At 33.2% G+C, this 12,980-nt stretch overlaps 1 protein-coding gene across 2 annotated transcripts in view; it reads left to right on the forward strand.

The window, feature by feature from the left end:
- The window catches only part of LOC136026976 (uncharacterized), a 266,593-nt gene extending 255,041 nt beyond the window's left edge, over positions 1–11,552 (forward strand). For both annotated transcript variants that reach the window (XM_065703847.1, XM_065703848.1), the window contains 2 exons: positions 4,680–4,777; positions 8,631–11,552. In XM_065703847.1, the coding sequence (XP_065559919.1) occupies positions 4,680–4,777; positions 8,631–8,681 (149 nt within the window). In that variant the 3' untranslated portion in view covers positions 8,682–11,552. The remainder of the gene's footprint in view (positions 1–4,679; positions 4,778–8,630) is intronic.
- The last annotated feature ends 1,428 nt before the right edge of the window (positions 11,553–12,980 follow it).

Raw genomic sequence — 12,980 nt, forward strand, 5'->3', positions numbered from 1 at the left:
ACTTATTCTACATGAGGCGTAAAGCTTATGGCTTATTCGAAGCGTGATAGTGCTAATATCAAGATTTAAATTGATACAATGTAAAGGGCAAGGGTGATTAACAAAGCAATAGAAACATGGCATTTTCATTAAGACCTCTAAGAAAAATAGCTTAAATTTACGTCTAATTTTTCTGTGATTTCTTGATTTTATTATTTCTTATCAATAAAACTTGCATGCAGAAAAACATCATTTCTTAGATTTCTTGTCCTAGGATGAATCTTCTATACGTGATCCTTTATGTAATGAAATATCTAAAGCAACTGCGAAGTAATATCTCACTGACTCAATAGGTATCTTAATCCAACTATGTTACGTTAGAAAATTAATAACGCTTTGACCGGCAGGTGCGCTTAAAAACTCAAGAACAAGTAGTATTGGGGTGCTTGCACGCTCTCATCGAACAGTTTGTGGTAATGAACTACAGCACAGAGCGATCTAGTTCAATAGTAACCATAACTCTAAGAAAACGGGATCTTGATACCTATATATGCGTCAAAAGAATCTGATTCTAATTATGATTTTAAATATATAAATTTCTTCAGGTTTAGTTATACCCATCAAAAGTTACGAGCTTGAGAAAACCTGTCAAATTTTCAAAATAGGGAAAACACGCCCTAAAAGTAATATAAAATGTACCCTCAGAGTCAGTGCATCAGAGAACCGTACTGTAGAGGTTTCAAGCTCTTATCTGCAAAAATATGGAATTTTGTATTTTTTGCCAGATGAAAGATCACGGATGTGTGTTTTCTTTTTTTCGTTTGCTCTTTTCCGTGGGGGATTGCGTCGACCGAGTAATCCGAGTAAATATCAAAATCTAATATTATGCTATGAAATTCAAAACTGAAAATAATGCTAGCCGGATCATTTCAGCTCCTATCAAAGTATTACCAAGCACTACCAAAATCTTCTTTGATATTATCAAAATCACGCCTGGAATTATCAAAGCCTTACATAATATTATCGAAATCTTAAAAGCTATTAACAAAATCATGCATGTCATATTCGACTTGATATTAGCAAAATATTTTTCTGATAATATCGAAACGTGTGTAATATCGTTAAGAGATAACAAGATGTTATTTTAATCGTGTTTACAATTACCAAATTTAAAAAGGTGCAATCAAATCTTGTATGTCATTAATTAAGATTATCAAAATGTTGCCAAGTATTACCAAATTCTTGTATAATACCAACAAAATCTTGTTTTATATATGAAATATCTTATTATGAAATATCATATTACCTGTAAAAAAAAACTTAAAATAGTGCTCTCAAAACGTGTCTGCTTTTATAAGGATTATCAGAATCTTTTCAAATTTTCAAAATTGTTTTCAAATAATTTTTCGTTTCAAACTAAAAATTCTTCTCAAATTGTTTCAAAATCTTACATGATATTATCGAAGTCTAGGAAAATAATGCCAAATCACTACAGAATCTTGTCTTGCATAATCAAAGTCATGTGATATATTAGAAGAATCCTTTCTAACATTAACGAATTCTTGCAAATTTTAATCAAAAATTAGAAAGGTTGTAGCAAAATTGTGTCTGGTACTATCAAAATCTTGTAAACTTCCAAAATATTCTATGGTTATGGATGGTACCACGACTGATTTTTTATTTGGGTTACATATTTTTAACTGATATTGTGTTACTTTTTCTTTGGCCTAGTAAGCGTTAGCGCGGAGGTTTTTAAAGAATTTTATACGGAGGGGGTGAAATCAAATAAGGAGAAAACATATTGTGAAGTTAAAGTTTTTTCCCTATTAGTACTACTGTTAGTAATGAGACTTATTCTACTTGAAGTGTAATGCTTATGGCTCATTTGAAGCGTGATAGTGCTAATGTCAAAATTTAAATTCATACAATGCAAAGGGCAAGGGTGATTAATAAAGCAATAGAAACATGGCATTTTCATTAAGATCTTTAAGAAATATCTCTTAATATAGCTTAAATTTACCTCTAAATTTTCCTGTGATTTTATGATTTTATATTTTTTTTATTAATAAAACTAGTGTGCACAAAAAACATTATTTCTTAGATTTCTTGTCCTAGGACGAATCTTTGATACGTAATCATTTATGTAATAAAGTATCAAAAGCAAATGTGAAGTAATGTCTTACTGATTCAATAGCTAACTTAATCCGACTATGTGACGTTGGAAAATTAATGACGCTTTAACCGGCAGCTCCGCTTAAAAACTCAAGAATCAGTAGTATTGGGGTGCTTGTATGCTCTCATCGAACAGTTTGTAGTAACGAACTATAGCGCAGAGCAACCCGGTTCAATAGTAACCAAAACTCAAAGAAAAAGGGATCTTGATATCAATATATACGTCCAAAGAATCTGATTTTAATTATGATTTTAAATATGTAAATTTCATCAGATCAAAAGTTATGAGCCTGAAAAAATTTGCCATTTTTCAAAAAAGGCGAAACGCTACCTAAAAATAATATAAAATACACCCTAGAGTCAGTGCATCCGAGAACCGTACTGTAGAGGTTTCAAGCTCTTATCTGCCAAAATATGGAATTTGGTATTTTTGGCCAGAAGAAAGATCACGGATATGTGTTTTTTTTGTTTTCGTTTGTTCTTTTCCGTGCGAGATTGTGTCGACCGAATAATCCTAGAATGTAGCGAAAGAGCTCATTTTAACGGAAATTAAAAGTTCTAGTGCCTTTTTTAAATGATCAAAATATTGGAAGATAACTAGGCCCCTTCCACGCTCAGTTTTTCCCTAAGGTCACTACGTCAAAATTTTGAGACAGCCATTTTATTCAGCCTAGTCGAAAAATCTAAAAACTGAGTCTTTGAGGACGAGTTAATCCACCAAATTTTCCAGAGGAAGGGCTGTAAGCTCTAAGCCTTGCACATTGTTACTAGGAAGTATACTGACGTTTTCTTGGGGGAGTTTTTCATTGGTTGGGGGATTGGGGAGAGGGGGTTACGTGATCAGATCTTTCTATGCAGGAAATTATCATATGGGAAAAGAGTTTATGAAAGAGGCGTTAGATTTTGCAACGTCAATTTAAAAAGCAATATCAAATTAAATAAATACAAGTTTTTTTAAATGAAAGTAAGGAGCAACATTAAAACTTAAAATGAACAGAAATTATTTCGTATATGAGGGGTTCTTCCCCTCTTCAATACCTTGCTCTTTACGATAGAGTGTTTTAGTAATTGTAAAAGATCTAATTATTGAGATTGAACGGTCTTTGAGATTAAGGGGTAATTTTTAAGGAATTGGAACAAAATTTGAAAAAAAACTTTAGTATAAAGAGCAAAGTATTGACGAGGGTGCGAACCGTTTCATTAACGTAAAAAGTATGAATATAGAACGTTCATGACGTAAGTTAATTTGTGAGTAACGCATATTTATTACTAAAACTACATTTGTAAATGAAATTTAAAAGTTCTAGTGCCCTTTTTGACTAACCAAATAAATTGGTGGGCAACATGGTCCTCTCGCCTGCCTCTCTTTTTTCAATATATTGCGATCAATCTTTGAGATTGCTATTGAGACAAAAAGTTAAAATTAATATGCAAATTTCGTTTTAATTATTCATGTACGGTGAGCCAAAATCAAAACCTGCATTAATTCAAAAACTTTCAAAAATTAAATGAGAAAACCAGGTTTTGAACCGAAAGTAAGGAGCGACATTGAAACTGAAAACGTGTAGAAATTATTCCTTATATGAAAGGGGCTGTTCCTTTCTCTATACTCCACTTTTTATGCTAAGGTCAGACTTTTTCTCACGGCTCTACTTTTTAAAACAATAAAACTTTAGCGTAAAGAGCGGACATGAAGGAAGCAACAACCCTTTTTGTACATGGAATAATTTCTGTTTGTTTTCAGTTTTAATTTCGCTCCTCACTTTCATTTAAAAAACTTGTTTTTTATTTAATATGGAAAGAGATAAAAGCTTGCGATCCATCTAATCATTCTTTAAAGCGGGACAAGGGATTCTACGTGCATGGAATAGGTTATCACATAGAAAGTAATCGCCAAATATAGGTAACATTGATTGTTTTCTGGTCCATTTGCCCAGCGCATCATTCCGTTGAGGAGTAATCTGTTTCGAATCCTAATTCGGACACAAATCTAGGGATATTAAAGTTTCCTGAAAAAAACGTATTGAAAGAAAATCAAAACTCTGAAAGTATTGCATAACACTCACGTCAAAAATATCTCTGAAAATACGTTTTGAAACGTCTGAAGAATATCTTGGGAAAAATGCCGTAGAACCCATCTTCATATGTCTGAAAACGTAGTGAAGAAAAGTGTCTCAAAAGCGTCGTGAAATGTTTTGAAACGTCTTGAAGAAAAATTTCTTTAAAAATGTCTTGAAGTGTCGAAGAAAACAATCCCCATCACTTAACAACCATTTGCACCTTTATTACGTAACAACCATAGAAATCCTTGTGAAAACTACCCCTATTACGTAAATATCAAAATTTAGCAAACCATAGAGCTCCTAGCTCTTCTTAATAGCTGTAAGGAATATTGAAAAAACTTATTGCCACTAAATTATATTTATCATTTTCGTAATAGTTCATTTTGCTTTAAGTTCCTGTTTCCTTTTTATAGAATAAATGATACAACAAAAATATTGAATTTGAATTTTCTTTTTTTAATTTAGGTTTTAAGAAGTACGATGCCTATCATGCCAATTGTGAGCATTTCGCTAAATTTTGCGGTCAATGGCAGAAGGAAAGTCGCCAGACAAGACCTGACCAAGTAAGTACTGTTTTTAATATTCTCTCTTTGATCGGTATGGTGCTGGTTATTTCTTTAGCTTTTTCATTTAGATCTTCATATTTAAAATGGTTTGCTGCTTAACTGTTTGTTTCACGTTCCATTATAAAGTTCATCTTGGAATTCAGAAAATTATAAGATGGTCATTGAGTGGCAGAAGATTCTAAGTAATGGATGGTGGTTTTAAAAAACAATTTATTTTTTAATTAAAAAACAAGTTTTTTTTAGCTGAAAGTAATGAGTGACATTAAAAGTTAAAACGAACAGAAATTACTCCGTATATGAAAGGGGCGTTTTCTCGACAACGTAACACTCTTTACGTTAAAGTTTGACTCTTTCTCTTAACTTTACTTTTTAAAACACTAAAAAACTTTAGCGTAAAGAGCAGGGCTTTGAGAAGAAAACGCCTCTTTCATATACGGAGTAATTTCTGTTCGTTTTGAGTTTTAATGTTCCTCCTTACTATCAGTTAAAAAATCTTGTTTTTTTTTCTGAACGTTTTTGAACTTATGCATGTTTTGATTTTGGCTTTCCGCACATAAATAATCAAAACGAAATTTTTATATTAAATTTTTTGGGCTAAATTGGTTTGCATAGTTTTAATTGGAAGATTTTGATAAAAAAAGGAGCGGGGTGGATGCCTAGTTGCCCTTCAAGTTTTTGATCACTTGATAGGGCAACTAGAACTTATAATTTTTTACGAACGTTTTAATTAGTAAAAATATACGTAACTTACGAATTAACTTACGTAACGAACTTGTATATTCGTATTTTTGTATTCACCCCCTCGAGGGTTCACCCTCTCGTCAATACCTCGCTCTTTACACTAAAGTTTAAATTGTATCCTAGTTCCTTAGGAATGACCCCTGAATCACAAAGGCCGTAGAATAAATAGTTGAAATTACTAAATATACTTTAGCGTAAAGAGCGAGGTATTACAGGGAGGTGAATTCCTCGTATGTGTAATCATTTTGTTCGTTTTAAGTTTTGCTGCCGCTCCTTACTTTCAGTTGAAAATTTTTTTCGTATTTGTTTTATCATTGTTTTTTTTTCAAATGCTATAAAATCCAGCGCCCCCTTCATTGAAATTCTCTTCCCCTTGACAAAGTCCTCTATGGAAAGATCCTCCCAAGTAACCCCCCTCAACTTCTACCCCCTCTCCAAACCAGAAAAATCCCCCTGAAAACGTCTGTACACTTCCCAATAACCATTACTATTTGTAAATACTGGTCAAAGTTTGTAACTTTGTGGTTAAACTGGTTAAAGTTTGTAGCAGCCCATCCCACAGGGTCTGTGGGGGAGTAAGTCGTCCCGAAAGACATAGTTATTAGGTTTTTCGACTATGGTGAATAAATTGGATATCTCAGAATTTGGATTCGGCAACTTTGGGGGAAAATTTGCGTGGGAGGGGGCCTTGATGCCCTCCAATTTTTGGTTACTTAAAAAGGCACTTGAACTTTTAATTTATGTTAAAATGAGCTCTCGCATCATTCTAGGACTACTGAGTCGATACGATCACTCCTGGGGGGAAAAACAAAACGAAAAAAAAAAAAATAATAAATAAACACGCATCCGTGATCTGTCTACTGGCAAAAATTGCGAAATTCAACTTTTGTGTAGATAGGAGCTTGAAACTTCTGGAGTAGGGTCTCTGATACGCTGAATCTGATTGTCTTATTTTCGTTAAGATTCTTTGACTTTCAGGGGGTGCATCCCCCTATTTTCTAAAATAAGGCAAATTTTCTCAGGCTCGTAACTTTTGATAGGTAAGACAGAACTATTGGTATAAAAAAAATTTTGTTTTTACAGTCCTGGTTGCTATTGAGCCGGGTCACTCCTTGCTACAGTTCGTTACCACGAACTACTTGATCAGTACCAATATGAAATTTTCAATTCCTAATCATCAGTTCATAATTTGTCAGGGGTTACTTAGTATTTAGTAACGTTGCAAAATTACAGCGGTTAGGGGTTAGCATTTGTCGTATGACAAATTTTGGTCACTCTAGGTTCTGAGAGATATCTAAGATAAGTTGAACATTGGATATGGAAAAATTATACTCAACCGCTGAAAATATATCACGCTGAGTTGTAGATAAAATTTATTCCACACCTTAAGACCATTCTTTCTTGTTTTTAAATGGTGTTTACTCGTTATTGAAAAATAAAATATTCCCCAAATTTAGATATTGTAAAGGTTGCTGTACCTTTCCACTCCATATCGTTATACACCTATTATTGAGAAGTATGGTGCTAAATATTATAAGTGTGTTTTTGACTGAGATAAAGGTTTAAGTTTTTTATATGTCTGTGTAAGGGACTTTTCTTCGTTATTAGTGTGATTTACTCCGCTTGTGTCGCTTAAAAGTAGGCTGTAAATGGATTATTGTTATTATTATTAAAGTCACTATTGGACCTTAGGATTTTTTTTTCAAAAGTGTTTTAATAATAGTAAAAAGTCGAAAAAATTTAAGCTTCCTAAGTCCCTTTCATTTTCGTTGTTCTTGGTGCTTTTACTGATCAAACCAATTCGAATCTCATTTCATTTTCACTGTTCTTGGGACACTTACTGATCGAATCCATTCAAATTCCATTCAATTTCCACTGTTCTTGGTACTTTTACCAATCAAAACAATTTAGATTCAATTCTATTTTTAACGTTCTTGGCACTTTTATCGATCAAACTACTCTCACCAATATTATTGAAATCATGTTTTATATTCACTTTTCTTGGTACCTCCACCGATTAAACCGATTCAAATCTCGCTTCATTTTTATTGTTATTGGTAATTTAATGATCAAACCTATTCAAATCCTATTTCCTTGTGTTACGAGGGCAATACTTTGGTTTTGTCCCTTTTTTTACCAATGCCGCCGATCTCAGCTTATTCCCGGAAACTGGTAAGGGTCTAACCTGTGCAGTTTTTATGGAAAGTGTAGACCTCAGGCCGGATTGATGAATATAACATTACATTTTGGAAAGCTCCGCAGAACTCTTGCCTAGGGTAAAAAAGGATGGTTTTTGCTTGTCCACGAGCCAGAGCCTATGGTGTGCGAAGTGAAGTGGAGTTATATAGCCTATGTCAGAGAGGAGTATCTGAAGTTGTGCAGCCAAGCTTTCGTTTCATCAAACTATGTTTCTGCTTTCGAGTGGAAAGCTCCGTTCTAGCAGGCAAGCAGACAGGCACCACTTTCAGGCTGGTACTTATACTGATCAAACCTATTCAAGTCCCATATCATTATCAAACCTGTTGGCTACTGTTGTTTAACTGAATCATTACCATAGAGAGGATCGAACTTCAATTACTTGTTATGATCAGAGGACTATGGCTTCTGGCCTATAATAACTGACTCTTCTCGATACTTGTACCGATGCAACTAGTTAAAATACAAACCATTTCCCTGATCTAAATCTGCGACTCCTTCTGATCTATTTTTTCTTCTGTTGTTTTTACCATTTAATGTTCCTCCTTTCCGTTTACAGCAAGATAGTCATACGAGGTTTTTTTTTCAAGAGGAATGATTGGAATTACACATTTTGCAAAGATTTCTAATTATATGGTGTTCAAATTCAAGACTGAACAGAATTTGTGTACCTGCGAGTGGCGCAATCAGAGTGGTGTATTAGTGTCACGAATGACTAGTTCATTGTTTAATCTTTTTCCTTGTTCTGTAGATCTCTTTTCAAACGCTGTTGCTCATTTATATTTATTCTGATAAAATAAAAATGACTTTCTTAGGAAATAATGCTTGTTATTTGCTTATTGTTCGTTGCCATAAACTATCTAAAATGTTGTAAATAATGACTTAAACAATAACTTTGTATTTTTCCTTTCAGGTACTTCTTACATTGGTGAAAGGCGGCAGAAATAATTTCCGGAGAAGTTGAGCATACCTTTAGTGACCAGCTTGCCTCTAGTGCCTTATAATGACTCTGTACCTGTGAATAGCTTTATAACGGAGAAAACTGCCGTAAAAACTTCAGTGAGTTCAAGTGTATGTTATTGAATTATTTGTTTTTACATTGTTTCCATTTGAAAAACTTAGAAAAATTAAAGTGGGAGTGTTACGGGGGTGAGAGTTTGGGGGATAAGGGTGAAGTTGGGAGGTGTTTCTTTAAATGAGGATTGCTGGGAGTTTTGTTGCTACGAGGTACTTCTCTTTCTATTAAATGCCACCTCTGTTCTTTTTTTTTAAATGGCGGGAGGGGGTGTCGATAGTTTACCTTGAGAATAGGTTCATCAGAAATCCTTAGGTTTATACCATTTAATGACAATCATTTGTTTTCTAGTCCTATATGAATTTCGAGGCATGAGAGGCATGGTCTTATGGCAGTGGCGTAGCTAATTTTGGAGGAGTGGGGACTAAGAAGTTCACTTTTCTCCGATCGTTTTCCCTGGGGTGCTTTTCTGATGTATTATACAAAAGAAAGAACTAGTTAAATTTTTAGGAGTTGTGGGGGGTGTTCTTCTTCGAAAAGCTTCTTATGCCCCTCCCCGAAATAGTATTACTGGAACTTCGAGGCCATATTTGTGTCAAAATTTGTGTTTAGTGAATTTACTTGTGTTTTAAGCTACAAGTGGTAGTTTTTTCTTAATTAATAGCTATAGCTGAGAGTTAAATAGCGATCTGTGATCTAATTCTTTTGAAAGAATAAAAAATGCTCAAGTTTAAAAGTCTAAGATCATTTTCATGAAGTTAAGTGTTTATTTGCTATTAGGATCTATAAAATGTACTGATCGTTGAAAGGCAGAAGAGTTATTCCGTGAGAAACTAGCCAATAATTTATTATATAAAGCCAAGATTATCCTATAATTCAGTACAGATAAAAAAAAAACAACTTAAACTTAACACAGAAAAAAAAAGTAAATATGCTTTCAGGGGCAGATCCAGGGGGGATGCTGGTGGACCCCGGGCCCTGAAGAATTTTTCTGGCACCCTCACTCCTTGCTTCTCCTTTTTTACTCTTTTTTTCGAGTTATTTTTGTCAATTTGGTCAATTATTGGCACTATTGTCACACTCCCCCCAAATATTTTGCTCATTGGGGCTCTTGTCACATTGGGCCTCAGATTGCCCCTATATGCTTTCAGACAATTTAAGACTGGATCCAAATTCCTTCTTTTAATTTAAAGTTAAATTGTCTAAATTTAAATTCAGTTGATAGCTTGTTTTGCGTTGTTTCTCAGGTTTTTTCTTGTAATAAAAAAAATATGATTACTTAAAATTAAAAAAGAAATTAATATGCTTATGGAAAATTTAAGATTGGATCCAATGAAACTTGCTTTTAATTTCAGTTTTTAGACTAGTATCAAATCGGCTGTAGCCTTTTAAACCTTCGACGGTTTAAAAGGTAGATACGTCAGTTTTTCCGGAAGTGGATCATTTTTTTTGTTATAAAGAAGGCAAAGCATGGCAAACATTTTTTGTTTTTCGCATTTTTACAAACTTAAGAGGATTGAATAGCTTAAAAATCATTTTGCTAGCCTTAACGTCGGTTGACATTGTCTATTAGCAAATTCTCCCACGGGACTAGTAATCATTAAAAGCTATTGAGAATTTGTAGTTTGACTATGAAATTCGATTGAAAAGACAGTAGCATTGTATCGGTGTTCTTGTACTTCGAAAAAAACTAACATTCTCAATTGAAGACTTTGTCAAATAACGTTGATCATACAGCTATTGAATCTCTGCGAGGCCTAAGATCTATGTGAATTAAGTGTACTGTGTATATTTTTCGAAAAACGGTTAGTTTTAACGGAATGTTCAGCTTTAGAATCTCAATAGCTTCTAAGATCTTTGTAACTCGATATAACTGTATTTTGAAGAACTGCCACATTTACTGCCGTTCGTTTCTTTTTCGATGGGTATTTATTAATTCATGATTTATTTGGTAGTGAAATTTTATCTTGTCTAAAAACTAGTCGGTTATGTAGCATAGGTATGTGCTTTTAATTTTATTGCCCCTCTTTATTTTTATATTTAGGATAAGACGACAAAAAAAAATGTATTTACAGTTAATAGTAGTGACCAGACAAAAAACAAAAAGCTCGATTCATCTTTTTTGCTAACATACAGGATAAATCCATAGTTATTATAATATATGGACAGGTAGTTAAATAGTTAAGCGTTGCTTGTCAGTCACTATTTTCGCTGTATAGAGCTCATATCTTTGGATGTCAGAGACATCTGGGTTTTTTCCTTGGATATCTTAAGTTGCCACATCAAAAGTTGCTAGAGTGAACTATGTTTCAAAACAGAGAATGAATTGAAAGTGAATTTTTATTTCATCAATTCCCCTTTTTTCCATCAAGGGGGAGTATTCAAGAGAAATATAAATTATTTTGAAAATAAAAGAAATTATGGGGGGAGTGGAATTCTGAGATTTTGGAAAGAGTATGGATCTGCAGGCTTGCACCTGGCATATATGGTAGTCAAACATGAATGAAAATTCAGGTGTGCAACATTTGGTAAAACTGTGCGTATGATTTACATGTATTTAAAAAACAAAACAAAGAACTGTTGTTTTTACTGTGTTTATGGAGACAATTTGAGAAGCTAATTGCTCAATTTTCTCTTTCTATCAGAAAATATTAGGAGATGTAAATAGATGTATTGAATAATTTAAGATTTATAATCCTTTTGATATATTATATTTCTTAAAAATTTTGTGCTCATATGCATTCTTTGAAACTAAGAGAGTGAAAAAACAATTACCTGTTTTCTGTGTTGAAATTACAATAAAATTCATTTCAGTGAGGACTCAATTATTGTGCAGTGCATCTTCTTCGTACGAATTTAGGAAAAAACGAAGATTTTACAAAATACAACGCAATATAGCTCATGTAGATTAATAGCATTGTTAATCTTAAAAACATCAAAGAAAAGGTCATCGGCTTATGTACACGATAGAGAAAAAACGAGATTTCCACTAATGCTTTAGATCTGCTAGTATGAAAGCCTACTCAAAACAAATTGGTATTAGTAGACAGATTATCAACTTCAATTGAAAAGGTTGATAGCTATGTCTATCTGGGATCTGAGATGGATTCAAAAGGAGGAAGTGATGAAAGTATTAACAGAAAAGTATCTGGAGTATCTGCGTTGGTTTTCAATCAACGCAGGTTGCTACACATGGGACTTCTAAAGCTGATTTATTGCTTTAGGGACTTCTAAGTTTTATTTTTATTATTACATGTTATTATTACATATTATTATTATTATAGTTACATATACTTACTTATTAATTACATATAATATTATTACATATTACTTTTATTAGTACATGGGACTTCTAAAGCTGATTTATTGCTTTAGGGACTTCTAAGTTTTATTTTTATTATTACATGTTATAATTACATATTATTATTATTATAGTTACATATACTTACTTATCAATTACATATAATATTATTACATATTACTTTTATTAGTACATGGCACTTCTAAAGCTGATTATGGGACACTAAATTAATCACACGACATTTCCTTTAAAAGGATTTTCAATTTTTTCCAAGGAATCGTGCTAGAAAATTTTTAAGATTGGCCCTCTCCTGAGCTTTTGAAAGAAAAATCTACTCCATTTAGTCAAAATACAAAACTCACACTTTCTAATAATATACGCTTCATCAAAACTGACTATTTGTATCTCAGGCACAAAACAAGAGAGGCCAAATATTTTTTCGAAGATTAAGGGGAAAATAGGTGTCGGCTTTTAGTTTTCTGTCGTTAATTCACATGCTATAGTAAGACCGCCCAATCAATTCTGAATAGTTTGGCCACACAAACTAAATAAGTTTACAATAAATAAGATAGATAATATTGCAATACAGAGAATTAAAGTTTTTTTCTCGATGTATAGATGCATGCACAGTGACTGAAAATTGTATAAAGTATGCTAAGGAGAATTTTTCAGGCGGAATCGTCCGCAAGAAATTTTCTGGGGGAATTAGCGAGGATGGAATTGTCTGAGGGTTATTTCCTGGGGGGGGGATTTTTCGCAAGAGGAACTTTTCGTGGACTGATTTTTTTTTGGGGGGGGGACATTCCATGGAAAGGGAGGCTGGATTCCAGCATTAATTGAAAAACGATCAGAAATTTCGTAGAAAACACGTTTTTTTAACTGAAAGTAATGAGTAAAACTGAAACTTTAACGAATAGATATTATTCCGCATACGAAAGCAGCTGCCC

This window comes from Artemia franciscana, chromosome 5 (assembly GCF_032884065.1).
Source record: "Artemia franciscana chromosome 5, ASM3288406v1, whole genome shotgun sequence".
Lineage (NCBI taxonomy): Eukaryota > Metazoa > Arthropoda > Branchiopoda > Anostraca > Artemiidae > Artemia > Artemia franciscana.